General features: G+C 47.1%; 1 protein-coding gene across 4 annotated transcripts in view; it reads right to left on the bottom strand.

Moving 5' to 3' along the window:
- NVL (nuclear VCP like) overlaps positions 1–15,578 on the bottom strand; it is a 102,433-nt gene that overhangs the window by 50,720 nt on the left and 36,135 nt on the right. For all 4 annotated transcript variants that reach the window (XM_087859204.1, XM_087859203.1, XM_045796984.2 and 1 more), the window contains exons 16-18: positions 12,963–13,025; positions 6,719–6,838; positions 3,667–3,766 (exon numbers count right to left, since the gene is read on the bottom strand). In XM_087859204.1, the coding sequence (XP_087715330.1) occupies positions 3,667–3,766; positions 6,719–6,838; positions 12,963–13,025 (283 nt within the window). The remainder of the gene's footprint in view (positions 1–3,666; positions 3,767–6,718; positions 6,839–12,962; positions 13,026–15,578) is intronic.

A 15,578-nucleotide genomic window follows, 5' to 3' on the forward strand; every position in this document is an offset into this window, starting at 1 on the left:
CCTTTGCAGCTTATCTCTGAACTAAAGCAAAACACCCAGCAGGCAGAGCATCTCCTGGTGGGAACCGAAACTACCACCTCAAGCAACAGGGATTGCCCTGACGCCAGCAAGACCCCACCTAGGACTGACCCCCAGGACAATGATCAACCTGACCCTCACCACCCACCAGCACAGACCCACTGACCTTTGTCCCACTCTTGTCTCATGCAAACCTGGATGTTGGATGTATTTTCAGCACTTTGCAGACAGTCTTAAGACACTAGTCAGCTCTCTTCCCGGTGCTGGCCTCACTGAAATAAACTCCTTTCCTGTTTCACCACCAATTGCCGCTCTGCCTTTGGCTGTATGAGTGGCAACTGGCAGAACCTGGTCTGTCTGGGACCCCCAGAGCCAGGTGTTTTTGCCCCCCTGCACCCCGGCTATACGTGCTCACAGACCACTTCTGAAGAAGCCTTCTGGGACCATCACATCCAAATTAGCATTCCTCCCTTCAACTACCCATCATCTTCTACCTTCTGACCCTGGTTGGCTATCATTTACTCCAGGTGCCCCAGCCCCAAATCAGGATATATACAATTTTTGTGAATTGTTAGCCTTGAATTCCCAAAGCTTAATAGGGCCAGGCATACAGTATAAAAACGAATAAATATTTGATGAATGAAGGAGTGAATCTGCTGAGAAATTACAGAACAGGACACTGATGTGATGGATCTTCAACACCGGACGGAAAGGGGGAGCTACAATGTGCTCGATGAAACAGAGAACATGAGAACAGAAACGTGCATTCGAAGAGTTCAAGTCACCCCGTTCTTCACGTTCCCCCTCCCCTGCTCTTGGATCTGAGCCTCTCTGTCACTGTCCCCAAGCGGTGCCTTCAGGACGCATGGCAGCTTCCACTCTTGTCTCTTGGAACCCACTGGTCACGCGAGAATGAGGACGCAGAACTCCCAGGGGAAGCCACACAGAGGCTCAGAAAGAGGACGATGAGGGGAGGAGGGAGACAGAGATACCAGAGCAAGGCCAGGGAAGGGGTCCTCTGGCCCCGCCACACCCACTGATGGTGTGTGGATCACGGACGGAACCCCCGGACAAGCCCTTCCTGACTCTCTGACCCACAAAATTGTGGACAAAGCAAAAAAGGTGATTTTAAGTCAGTAAGTGTTATAGTAATTTGTCATGTGGCAAAAGTTATCAGGCAAGAAGAGATTTCTGAAAGCTGGGGAGAAAGCAACACTGTCACACAACAGCACACAGGGAATAGAACTGCCAGTCATGCATACAGGTGAAAGATCTAGAACAGCGACTTTGGGATTGACTTTGGGATTTCTGTAGGCGGCAAGGCAGTGGGATCTGCTCTTGGAGACAGAGGGACAGGGGAGGGGCAGAGTGAGGAAGAATGTGAGGGATGCTGGAGGGCACAAAACACAGGCACATTCCTGTCATTCTTACCATAGGCTAAACTCAGCACAGACCTGGGTTTTACAGCTAAGAATCCGGAGGTGCTACAGATCAGGAAACATGACCTAGAGAAAAGGAAATGCTCCTGCACCGTTCGGAAGGAGAGGATTCAAGTAAAACCCGGGGACACTGAAGGACCTACTACTTCCTGGGCTACAGAGATTAAACTAAAGTGTTTACAGTAATCAAACACGAAAACAGTGAGAGTCACTAAAGACAGAATGGATTACAGACCAGAGTATCTTCTGGAAATCTGTATCCACTTAGAAAAGGTAGGGTGTGATTCTGTGCAAATCTGAGAGATTTTCCAGGTTTCTTCCAGGACAGCTGTGAGTGCGCAGCCTCATGACTGCTCCTACGTGGTCACCAGGAGTGCTCCTGGCAATGATGCAAGCCACCAAGCAGCTACTTGCCACACCCCCGGGGAGACCGGGGCCAGCACCACTTAACCTGTAGGACAGTCCTGCCAAGTGTGTATCACTCCCCTCATCTTCCAGATGAAGAGACAGTGGTGTACCGAGGCTGATGTATGATGAACACATTTGCTCTTCCTTCCTGTCAGAAAGCTTCAACAAGGCCCGGAATTTCCTGAGGGATGGGAGTCTTTGTTATTGTAATGAGAAGACCCAAGGTTGGCCCCAAGATAACTCTGAGATGGGCGGGCCAGTTATCGGAAAGACCAACCCTGTGATTAGAGGGTTGGAATTTGGAGCCAGACCTCTGGGGAGAAGGGGCGGCAGTGGAGATGGAGTCAGTCAACCACGACTACATAATAAAATCCCCAGAGAAACTCTGTAAGCAGAGCTCAGGAGAGCTTTCCGGTTGATGAGCACACTGGGGCCAGGATGGGGGGTGTGCCCGGCTCTAAGGGCCTGCACTGCCCCTCCCGACCTGGCCCTATATGCATCCTTTACAACACCCTGCAACTTTAAGTACAGTGACCCTCAAACAATGCGGGGTTAGGGGTGCCAACTTCCCCGCCCCTCAAAAGTCTGCGTGTAACCTTCAAGTCCCCAAAAACCTTCTAGTAGCTACTATTGACTGGAAGCCATGCCGATAACAACAAGTCAATTAACAGGTATTTTGAGTGTTCTCTGTATGATGTGTCATATTCTTATAATAGAATATTAAGGAAATCATCAGGAAGAGAAAATGGATTTACAGGACTGCACTGTGTTCATCGAGAAAAATCCGTGTACAAGTGGACCCATGTCATTCAAACCCATGCTGTTTAAGGGCCAAGTGTATGGTGCTTTCCGGCATTCCATCCACTGTCCAACTGCAGCTGCCTGGTCAGAAGTGCGGGTGTCCCGGAGACACCACTCGTGAGGACGTGGGGTGAGGAGGGAAGCCCTGGACTCGCAGGATCTGATGCCAGCTCCGTGTGGTCAGTGTCAGGGCTGAACCACAGTCGACTCTGCTGCAGTCAGACCGGCTGGGGTTCAAACAGAACAGCAAGAGACGAAGCGCCACAGCCAGGACTCAAACCCTGCACGGTCTGACTCCAAAGACAGTACTTTACTATCATCAATTTTTCATCTTAAAATGAAGTGGCATATAATTCATGAAGATTTCACCTGCCAAAGTAACTCAGGACAGCTGAAAGAACAATTTCATCGCCAGTGGCTGACACAGTTAGCACCCGGATCAATGCAGGGGCAGCTGCAACAGCCAGAGGCTCACATGGATGGCAGAGGATTAAACAACAGGAAGAGAACTCGGGACCCACATTAAGAGCCACCTAAGCATGTCTGAAGTGTGGAGCCCCTTCTAAACCTCCCGCCACACTGAAGCTTACAGACAACTTCAAGTACTAGTTTAATGCAGGTACAGGGACATGATGCCAATATAAACCCTTGAAAATCCATCCTTGACCTTCAGACCCAGTGAGAAGAGTCTGGTTCTTGTTTCTTATGAGCTTGAGAGAAACCATAGGACGTAAATCCTGATAATACTCATATGGTCACAAGTGTACATTCTGAGTTTTCTGCCAACTAGACTCCCTTCTGAGCACCAAAAGAGAAAAAAATCTCACGAAATCTAGGCAGTAATACTGTATTTTTTACTCTAGCTTACACGGAAGCTTCCTAAGGTTTTATTTCAACTTACGAGCCAAAAAGCGATTTCCTAAACTTAATCTTCCGTGGCTAGGATGTATGTAAATCCCATTGTTTTCAAAAGCTGAAAGTTTCGAGAGCATTCACTCACCTGGCCGGTTGGTGGCCGCCATGATGAAAACCTGCTGCCGAGCTTCCAGACCGTCCATCTCGGTAAGCAGCTGATTCACCACCCGGACACTTGCCCCCGTCTAAAAATAAATAAATACAGCTCCATCAGTGTCCAATAAAAAAAACAACACATCACCATGTTTTTCCATACAAAATGAAGTATTTGCTAACTTGAATGAAAGCTTTTGTCAAGAAGTTAACGGTGATCATTTTCTGAGGGGTGCTGTGCAAAAACATATTCTCATCAGGAACTCCCCGGAGTCCTGTTACCTCCTGTTCCAGGAGGAAGCCGAGGCTCAAAGAGGCCACCTGTCCAGGCCTCTCAGCTGGACACAGGCGGCCTGGCTGACCCGAGTCTCATGCCTCCGAGGTGTTCAAAGATCTGCGGGCCGCAAAGGACTTCCCGTGGGTCAAGCACAGACTCAGAATGGAGGAATCGCCTAGGATGTGAGACACTCCTGATCTCTGGGCTGGGGCACAGAGGCTTTTCCTCTTTTCCTGGAAACCACAGTACAAAACAGAGCGACCCCAGGGCAACATTCAAGAGAAAAGATCCGGGGAGGTGGTGGACAGAGGGGTAACTCACTCGGAGACAGAAGTGCTCTGAATGCACAATGGAGGAGACGAGAGAAGTGGGGCGTCTGTGGTGTGTGTCTGTGTCTGTGTGCATCTATGTGTGTGTCTGTGTCCCTGTTTGTGTGTCTGTCTCTGTCGGTGTGTCTGTCTCTGTCGGTGTGTCTGTCACGACTGCCCTTCTTCAGCAGAAAGTCCACAAGAAGAGATGGTCGTGAGTTTAGCTGTGGATTTCTCCAGAAAGTAACTGGTGCGCGTCACCACTCCTGGGAGATGTGACACCAACAAATCAGAGAATGAAGACAATCATAATCCAGACTCAAAACAGTACAGCAGCACGGGGCCCCAACCAAATCCTGTTCCACCTCAACAAGATGAAAGCCTCAGGATCAGTGTAGGAACAGGACGACAGGTTTTACTATATGAAAATTATAACAGTGCATGTAATGAACAAATTAAAGGTAAGTGAAAAGACTGGGGAAAATAGCACCAACACACATAACTGGACAAGGGACTCATTTCTGGAACACATAAAAGCTCCGAGAAATCAAGACAAAATTTTAAGAGCAAAAGGGTCAAAGTATCTGATCAGGCAATTTGTAGAGGATGAAATACAAATTCACTGAAGACAATCAACCTTACTGATAATCAGGGACATGAACACTAAGGTTTAACATGATGCTTTGCCAACAAAATTGACAGAAATTGTAAGATGGTAAGATGGGTGCCACTCGTTGCCGACAAAGGTGGAGATGGTGGTTTCACACACTGTTGGCGGGCACGCGTAACTGGTAGGTTTTGTGAAGGATGGTTCAGTGTTCGCTTTCAGAACATAACACATAGACATCTACTCTGAGATCCCACTTCTTAAAACTCTCCCACATGCACAGAAATATGTGTAAGAATGTTATTTCAGTTCTGTTTGTAAGAGAAATAACTAGAAACAGTGTGATTCAGGAAATATTTCTGTTTCCACACTGTGGAATATTTATGTAATTGTCAAAAAAGTAAGTTCTTAAGTACATGGGAAAATCATCAAGATGAATGACCACATTTACATAAAAGTTTACAGAGAAAGTTTTAGAATGACAAATACCACACACGAAACTGTTGGCAGCAGTAACCTCCAAGGAGAGTAACAGGGAGAAAAATGGGAAGAAAGACTCTCCATCTCTTAACGCTTGTATTTATTTGAATTTTCTCACAAGTATGTGTTCATGTATAACCTGTATAATAAAAGAATACATTCAAATTTAACGTATTTTCAGAATCCTCCTCATGTGAAAATGTCAACAAAGCAGAACACGTGTACTGGAATATGGGAACATGTGTTTGTACACATCTAAGAGAGAGCGAGAGAAGCCAGACGTCAGGAGCATGGCCCCCGGGGCCCCAGACCTCTCTAGGGCAGGCAGTGGACTGGACGTACCTCGGTGAACCCCTGCAAATTAAATTCCCAGCCGATGACAGATAGCTGCAAACCCATGACAGGGCTGCTGACAAATGAGGGGCTTATGTGGAGCCACAGAGATAAAAAGGAGTCAGACCCAGAGTGCACCATGCCCCAAGCAGCAGGATATAAAGGGCAGTGCTTTGCTCTGGATCCCACGTGGGATTTAGAATGACACAGAGGGCAGGGCAACCGGGGAAGGGCCTCTGCCCTGGCCACCGATGTCACCATCAAGAGATAAGACTGTGGAAGGATTTTCTGGGACGCCAGCGAGGACTCCTGGATGAGGAAACAATCTCACTATCACATGAATCACACGGACATTAGTCCAGTTTTGTTCTTGCAACTCTGGAAGGCTTCTGGAGATTCTAAGTGAAATGAGGCATTTAATAACTGTTTTACAACCTTCTAGGCATGCACAGAACAACTATTTGAAGATAAGTCATAAAAGAAATAAAATCACCTGCCTAGTCATCTTGCCGTGAATGTCCTCATCAGATAGTCTTTGCTACCTGTTTCAGAAAGGCTGTCTGTTCTTCCCATTAGGCTTCACTCCGCTGTGGACTCTGAGACAAGCGTCCCCGTGATAACAGCGCTTCCAAGCACTCACCGTGCCAAAATTCCTACCAACGGTGACTCAACCCAGTGATGCAGGGGGAGTTCGGAGCAGACAAGGAGCAGGGCTGAGTCTTAAAGCCGGGACCTATTTCGACGGGATCTTAAATTACACTTTCTCCTGTCTCCAGAACCCATTTGCCTGAAGAGAGTCAAGATCATGAGTCCGGCTACTTGAAGCCACATCATTCTTGTTCCCAATCGCTCACCTGCTTGAACCAGACGAGTGCAACCAAAATCATGTACACAGAAATGGATGCAGAGGCCAAGAAAAACCAACTGTCATTTCCAGGCCCTCACTCTGAATTACTAGGTTTCTTCACTGCAAGAATCTCAGCATTCTTAGGAATGACTTTGTAAGAACTCACAAAAGGTTTAGGGCTCTTACACCTACCTCCCGGTCTGACCTTCGAGGGCACAGGGCGTCCACTTCGTCAAAGAATATGACGCAGGGCGCGGAGCTCCTGGCTCGCTGGAACACCTGGCGGACTGCGCGCTCACTCTCACCAACGTACTGACACAGCAAAAACAACAGAGACTGGTCAACCTTCGGGTTGGGGCCAAATCACAGTAAAACTAGTTCTAAATGACATTTACATATCAGAGTCCAAAAAGCATTAGGTTGACCACATGCGACTGCTGATACGTACCCATTTTTGATGCATAAAAACAGCCAATATGTGGCTCAACTTAATAAAATCAGCTATTATTGACGCTTATAAATTTCCTCGTTTGCAAAACAAAGGCAAAGTGAATGTAACGTCTCCTCCAGATCAAAAATAATCCTGTAATTCTATGTATTTTAGAACTGATCTCCTAAGCTTTAAGCACATAAGATACCCAGCTGTAACTCTCCTGAATTCAGCAGTGTTTTAACTGCCATTTGCCGCTCCGCCACCTTTTCCACTCGGTCACGTTGTTAGCGGAAGGGCTACTTTGTCACACAGCATCAGAGAAGGTAGGTAAGCCAGCGAGGCCTCCAACAGGCTTCGTATGACATACTGTATGTTAAAGTCTACCTCAGGGGCGCCTGGCTAGCTCCGTTGGGGGAGTGTGCAACTCTTCATTTCGGGGCCATGAGTTTGAGCCCCACGTTGGGCGTAGAGATTACTTAAATAAATAAAAACTTAAAAAAAATGAAATCTAAATCAAAATGTAAAACAGTAAGATCAGTAAGAAATACAGCAATTCACAAGCAGCTATAACATTAGGACTAATCTGTACAGGAAGTTGCATGTGAGAATATGGTCTCACTGTTGGTGAAGCGTAAGAAATTGTTCTTGTAATATTTTGAACTGGTTAACTAAGAAAAGCAGTTGTTTTCCACAATACAACTGCTGAATAAGACAGAATCTGAAAACTACATCACAAAGTATTTGCTGTGCTGTTTTATGATAAAGTCACGGTGTGGGCACACCACGGACGACAGTGACGGAAGTGTTTTATTGTCTCCCATGAGTAGAACTGTCCTTCCCTCACGGCTGGGCTGTCCTGTCCTTTCTCAGACTTCTGCTCATTGTGCTTCTCATGTCTGCACTGTTTCCCCACCTGCCCCCAGTTCTCCTTGTATTTGAGAAGGTCCCGACTGTCTGCCAATTCCCTTCCCTCACGGCGTCTCTACTACTGTGACCTGCAGCTCGTCCACCTTCGTTCCGTCATAGCGGGAAGTCCTTGGAAAGCACAAGTCACTTTCACTTTCATCGTGATCATCACACCCTGTGCACCACACAAACACAGCAGACTGGTTCAGTTTCCTAAAGAATCTAAGTCAGCCCAAGTTACATCTGGAATGCTGAACCAAAATCATCAGTAGGTATTTCACAGGAAAAGCTAGCAGTGAGCTGTCAGAGGTAAAGTCTCCCACAGGGACAGACAGAACAGTCAATATGGCGCAAGGACTGTGGACTTGGCAAACCACAATGACCAAGAAAGGAAAACTTAATTTAGGGGAAGGTAAACCTCAAGTCTCAAAAGGACAGATTAAAAGGTCAATTTTTCTTAACAAAGGCAACAATGATTAAAAATAAGTAAAAGAAAATCCCACTATCTTGGCCTTTAAGAAATGTTTCAAATAAGAAGCCTATACCTATTATTTCTAATTCCGGATTTTTAAAAAATCTTACTTATTTTGAAGAGAGAGAGAGGGAGAGAGAGCACCCTCACGTGGGGGTAGGAAGGGGCAGAGGAAGAGGGAGATAGAGAATCTTGGGCAGACTCTCTGCTTAGTGCAGAGCCTGACGCGGGGCTCAATCCCACCACCCTGAGATCATGAGACCTGAGCTGAAACCAAGAGTCAGACGCTTAAGCGACTGCACCACCTGGGTGCCCCTTCTAATTCCTTGTCTGCCATTCAGTTTTCAACCCTGATAATCTGGCTTTTGCAAACACAATTACTGAAAAGTATTCTCCCTGAAGTCACTAATGACCTTCTAGCTGCCAAACCCAAGGTCCTACTTTTAGTTCCTGGTACTCCTTCTCATTACACCGACCAGGTTGAAGAAATTAGCTTCCCCCCAGTTTTCAGGCTTAGAAAGTACTGGGCGCATGCTCCCCCTTAGGGAGACCAGCCTGCTTTGCCAGCTTTTCCTTCCTTGCCCCAGAGCTGTCAGGGGCCCCCCCACTCAACGCCCTTCCCGCCCCCCGCAGCAGACCCAGCCTATTCCACCCCAAACCTCAGAGCTCCAGCCTCACATCCATGCATCTGCTGGACATCTCCAGATCCCCTGAGTCCAAAATTCCCCAGAGCAAATGCATTTTCTAACCCCGAGAAGTTGATCTTCCCCAACAGACCACCTCATCTCTGCCCCACTCACTCCAGACTCTGACAAAGACCTCTTCCCACACCTCTCCCTGGAAAACAAGTCAGGTCACAGTGAGATGACCATTTGCACTCCTCAGACCTGACACTGCCAGCGCTGGTGAGGACGTGGGGACCCCCAATCACAGCGAGGGGAGGTACAACTCGGGGGAAAAAAGCTAGCAAAACTTTCTATTTTTGAAAGTGCACATACTCTAGAAGTGACAGCAATTGTCTGAGTACACAACCTTGGGAAATAGCTCCCAAATGTAAGGATATGCGTATATAATGTTCAATCTAAACATCCCTCAAGAAAGCTGATTTTTTACAAGTGTGGTTGTATTCATTCAGTGGAATACCACAGAGAAGACTAATGAACTCGAGGTAAACAAATCAACAAAAATAATATCTGTGGTAGAATGATTTAGAAGAAAAATTCATTTGGTCACTCAGATATAGCTAGTCTTCACCCACAGTTTTGAGAACCGTCAAAACCACAAAAGTGAAAGGAGGTCTTGCTAATCAAGGTGAATTTGGACCCCACCCAAGGGCAGGGCTGGCTGCCAGGAGGACTCGTGGTCAGAGGAATGGAATTTTCAGTCCTCCTCACCCCCCACCTCCTAATACAGGACGGGGCTGGTGACTGAATCAGCCAATGGTCAGTGACTCAGCCGATTAGGGCTATGTAGTCACACCTCCATAAAAACCCAGGAGAACAGTTTTTCGGTCCTTCTATACCAGGGAACCAGTTTGCTGCCACGTGCCCCGGAGCCAGGCCCTAAGCTCCGTGAGACTCCTGTTTGGGACTTTGCCCCATGTATCTCTACATTTGACTGTTGATTCTTATCCTTTATCATATCCCTCAGTAAACACACGTGTTTTCCTGAGTTCTGCGAGCTGCTCTAGCAGATTAACAGAAACTAAGGAGGAGGCTGTTGGAACCTGCAATCTGGTGACAGCCCGGGGCCCGGGCCTGGTGTCTGCAGTGGAGGGTGGCGGACCCTCCTGTAGGACTGAGCCCCTAGCCTGTGGAGTCCGATGCTGTGTCCTGGCAGACTGCACCATAACTGAGTTGAACTGAGTCCAATTCTTCAACCCCCTGCTGGTGTCTGAGATTGCTCTATGTTTTGGGGGTGATCCCCTCCCCACCACTGGAATTGGGTCCAGGAACTCTAAAAGAATTATAAATGTTCAACAAAAATAACAATAAAACCAAGTTATAAAAGAACATGTACCACTTACATAAAGTGGGCTTTTTTGTTTTTGCCTTACTGTTTATAAAAGTGTTCCAAACATGTAACAAAACTAGGCATTATGGTATACTGAACCCCAAATATGCCCAACCCCCAGCTTCAATCATCATCTGTTCAATTCCTGGCCAACCTTGCTTCACCTACAGACACTCCGCTTTTCTTTCTTGTCATTTTGAAGGAGAGCCCAGAATTCGTATTTTCTTTGTAAATACTTACTATCTCTAACAAAAGACAATGATTTTTGACATAACATCACCGTCACACTTAAAACTGCTTTTCCTGGGGCGCCTGGGTGGCTTTGTCGTTAAGCGTCTGCCTTCAGCTCAGGTCATGATCCCAGGGTCCTGGGATCCAGCCCCACATCAGGCTCCCTGCTCAGCAGGAAGCCTGCTTCTTCCTCTCCCACTCCCCCTGCTTGTGTTCCCTCTCTCGCTGCCTCTCTCTGTCAAATAAATAAAATCTTAAAAAAAAAACTGCTTTTCCTTTTGTTTTTTCAATTTTAATTCCAGTGCGGTGAACACACACTGTAGTATTAGTTTCAGGTGTACAGTGTGGTGATTCTGCACCTCCCTGCCTTCCTCAGTGCTCATCAGGACAAGCGCATTCCACATCCCTGCCACCGAGTTCACTCTTCCCTTAGAAGTTATTTTCTTAACATCAAATATCCAATAAATGTTCAAATTTTCAACTGTCCCCTAAACATTTTTGAAACACGTACAGTAATACTGAGTGTTGCTGAGGGATAAATACATATACAGTAAACGTAGAAAGTACACGGAATTAATGAACACCAAATTCAGGATTATAGTAAATTCTACGGGAGGGAGAACAGGGTCATGGTTAGGGAACTGCAGGGGGCTTCAAGCATCTTGGATTTGTGTGTTTTTTAAAGTTGGGCGACAGATACTGGAGGCTTCATTCCATTTCTTGTAATAACTTCTATGACTGGGATATTTCATAATAAAGTTAACAAAACGTTACATGCTTGCTTTACGGCCTCTGTTGGGTCTCTGCCATTCTGGAGAGGACATCCCAGCTCTAGCGTGGTAGGACAGCCCTTCACTGCCCTGCAGAACCTTCTTTTCCAGCCTCATCCCTCCTCTCCCTCCAAGGTTCATTTCTAACACCTCCCCTGCCAGAACACCAAAATGAAGTGTAAGAGAAGAAAAGACGTACACAGAAAGCCCACAGGAAACACCTAAATATGGATCCTTACTTTAGGAGGAAAGTATCACATACAATAGGAAACACACAAAAACTGGTAGGGGAGATAAATTTAAAAAGCCTTTTAATTTTTTTTGAAGATTTTATTTTTAAGTAATCTCTACACCCAACGTGGGGCTTGAACTCATAGCCCCGAGATCAAGAGTCACACACTCCACTGACTGAGCCAGCCAGGCGCCCCTACAATGCCTTTTAAAACAAATGATATTGCTTTCACTTCTTTGTTTGAATACATGACAGAATGGTATTTTTACTTCTCACAGGGAATGAAGATGTAATTAGGAATTCAAAATCTCTTAAATTTGAGACATTATATAAACTGCTAAATACAGAAAGAAGTTACTATATAGTAAGGTAGTATTTTCCCTCCAAAGTCCTTTTATTTATTAAAACTTATGTCATTTGGGGGCACCTGGGTGGCTCAGTCGGTTGAGCGCCTGACTCTTGATCTTGGCTCAGGTCTCCATCTCAGGGTCATGAGTTCAAGCCCTGTGTTAGGCTCCACACTGCGTGTGGCGCCTAATTTAAAGAAAAAAACCACCTCAGTCATTGGAGCCACAGGACACCAGGGCAAGGCACGCAGAGCAGGAGGCAGGTAACCAAGACTCAAACCTCAGCTCTCCTCCCCCAGCCCTCGGACTTTGGCCAAGGTGCGTGCCACCTGCAGACTTCAGTTTCCTTGTTTGGAAATCAGGAATCAGAAGAAACAATAATTCACACCTCACAGGGTTGTTGAAGAATACAGTTGACCCCTGAACAATGCACAGGATTAGGGGTGCCAACCCCCTCCCCACCGCCATCAAAAATCCACGTGTAACTTTTGACTCCCCCCAAAACTTAACCACTAATAGCCTGCTTTTGACCTTCAGAAGCCTTCCCAACAACATGAACAGTTGACTGACAACTATTTTGTATGTTCTGTGTATCACACACTGAATTCTGACAATAAAGTTATGAGCAGGAGAGAAGAAAATATGACTAGGAAAATACACTGCTAGGACTGTATTTATTGAAAAGTCTCTGCGTGTAAGTGGGCCTGTGCAGCTCGCACCCATGCCACTCCAGGGCCGACCGTGTGTGTACAGAGTGTGATGAACACTTGGCACAGAGAACTTACACACTTTAAATGTTATTTCCATTTCGCAGGTGGGAACACGGAGGCTCAGAGCTGAAGAGACTGAATTAGGTAAGACAGCAGTTACACACACTTGGTACCGCAGAGCAAAGCTAATGTCTTCACTCCTGCAGCAGAGATTCTCCCAAAATGCCACGTCCATTTCCAGGACTGAGGCCGCTCCACCCAGTAACTGGAGTGGCCGCACGTCTCCTCATCTACACTCATGGCTGATGCCACAGCGACTTACCATGTTGAGCAACTCTGGGCCCTTGACCGATATAAAGTTCAGTCCAGACTCATTTGCAACAGCCTAGGGAGAGGAAACCAAAGGACACAGGTCAGACAAACACAGACTCAGTAACAGTAATTCATGACAGCGCAGGGGCTCCTGCAGTTTATGCTGTTTCCCCTCCCCCACAGCTGTGTTTTCCTTTTCAGACGCAGAACACATATGGGAAAAGGAGAAATGGGTTTAAAAAAAAAAAATCAATGGAATGTTCACCTAAAACTTTCTAAGAATCACTCAGACTAGAAATCAGATGGAAATTACACATTTACGTCAGTGTACTGTTTCCATAAACTCCCGACATACGTACATTTGCACGTTCACGCTCCAGTTTGGAATTCCAGTGAAACCATGATCTCTGCGTCCAAACACGCCTTGCCCAGTGAAAGCAATCATTCGCTCATGACCCCAAATTCAAAACCATCAGTATCAGTCTTGGCCAAGGGTCAGTGTTTCCAGATTATTTTTAATAATGATTAAACCGCATGGCTCAAAGCCAAAGAGAGGCAAGAAGGAGATACGTGCGGTTATACACGTGGAAGAATCTGACAGAGATCACCTGAAGGTCACCTGAATGCAGAGATGAAACCTGAGCAAAATCACCCAGAGCTTCACGAGGACCAGGGAAGGAGTTCCTTCCCCTCCTCTCCTCGGAGCCTGACCTCGGAGCTCCAGATCTATAGCCAATAGACTGCTCGGCATCTCTCTCCGGACCGGACACGCGTCTCAAATCTGCCATTTACAGAGAGAGGGATGCGTGGATCTGCCCCAACTCCCTCCACACCCCACACTTCCAACTCCAACAGCTTTTAGTCCCAAACCCTGGGTCCCTTGATCCTTTGTCTTGTCACATCATCCAATCCGCCCGCAAGTCCCATTAGCACCGGTGCCAAAATGTGCAAGTCCACCACTCTCTGCTTCTCCAGCACATACGTCCTCACGCAGACCGCCTCATCACCTGCCTAGATAAATAAAGAAACCAAACCAAACCAAACTGAACCGAAAAGACCCTGACCAGTTTCCTCTCCCTCTTGATTTCCTCTGACCCATTCTCACAGTACGCTCAGCATGCTTCTAAAAATGTCAATTGTATCGTTTCCCTAGGATTCGCATCATCTTTGAGGACAGTGTGAAATATTTACCACAGCTCACAAGCCTGTAGCTTGGGACAGAGCAGCTTCTCTGTAGTCCAGCCACTGGCTTTCTCTGGATCTGAACTCCAAGCCCCTCCCCACGTCAGGGATTTTGCACTGCTGTTCCCTCTGCCTGGAAGAGCCTTCCCCTTCTGTCCCTGCCGCTTCACGGGGCCCGCCGCTCCCTCAGGACACCTCTAACTGTCAGCATCCCGAACATCACAACCTCAGACAGCCACCTCCCATCCAATCTATCACCACAATCTGCTTACTTCCAGCCTCACTGAGCCGAACCTCCAATGTTACTGTATCACTCGTTTCCTGCCTTTCTCTTCAGACAGACAGCAAATGCCACCAGAGGAGGTGCCTGGTTGGCTTCCAACAGCTGCCGGCACAGAGGAAGGAGGTAATGAACGCAGGCATGCTCTGCCGCGGAGGGAGCGCTCGGGATCTGTCCTAGCTTTCACGCAACACGACTAGGAAAGGGGAGTCAGGGTGCACATGTAAGGAAGGCTGATGCATCTGTATCGGGTTTTCACCTTCTACCTGCCAGATTACCTAGATTTAACCCACTAACCCCCCCCCGCCAAGAGTTCCTGAAGTTGCTGGAAATCTTGTCTCCTAGGGGAAGTGCAATTTAATAAGTGAACACAATTTACTTTTCTTCACAGGTGTCAGCCTGAGCCTCCGGCACAGTGTCAGGAGCTGTCTGCGTCAGGCCAGAGTTCCAGAAACTCACTGATCTTACTCCTCTCTCTGCAGTTTCCTCATCAGTCACCAACGCGCGGGGTGCTGGCTCCGGCAATCACATGCCTTGACCTTCTGCTCCTCAATACTTTCTATGTGTCAGTGTTCAGAAAAATGTTATTATCTTATTGTGACCGTGAGTGAACAACACAACCAAGATTAGCCCAAGTCTTCATTTTATGGCCCAGTCTAGGGTGCCAGGTTCTGACCCATAAGTGGTTCCACAACTTCCCTACAGTAACATTTGCTTCTGCTACTCAAGGACATTTTCCACCATTTCGAGATTTTCAGGCAGGTACCTCCTGGAGCATCTGCAGAAAGTGGTGAACCCTCTCTGAAAAAAGTACACAGTTGCACAAATACCGCCTGGGCTCATGGACCCAGTGAGCGTGAAGGCCACCCACGGCGTCCTCGGTAAGATTCCCCACTCCGCACGGGCAGGTGCCAGAACATGGGCGCACAGACAAGTACCAAATCATTGGCAGTCGTGGGAGGCAGGAGCAGGGAGAAGAGGAAAATCTGCTCTGTGGATTTCAAATAACCCAAGCTGTCTCCTTTCTGCCGCGGAAAGGCTACTCTAAGGCAGATGAAACTAATTAAAAACAAACAAACGTGACAAGGAACCCAGGCCGGCCACCTGCATCCGCCTGCTGAATTTACACATTCACAGGCAGGGACCTTCTTTCTGGCTGTGTCC

The sequence above is a fragment of the Ursus americanus genome, chromosome 2, assembly GCF_024610735.1.
Source record: "Ursus americanus isolate L20-20 chromosome 2, mUrsAme1.1.p, whole genome shotgun sequence".
Classification (NCBI taxonomy): Eukaryota; Metazoa; Chordata; class Mammalia; order Carnivora; family Ursidae; genus Ursus; species Ursus americanus.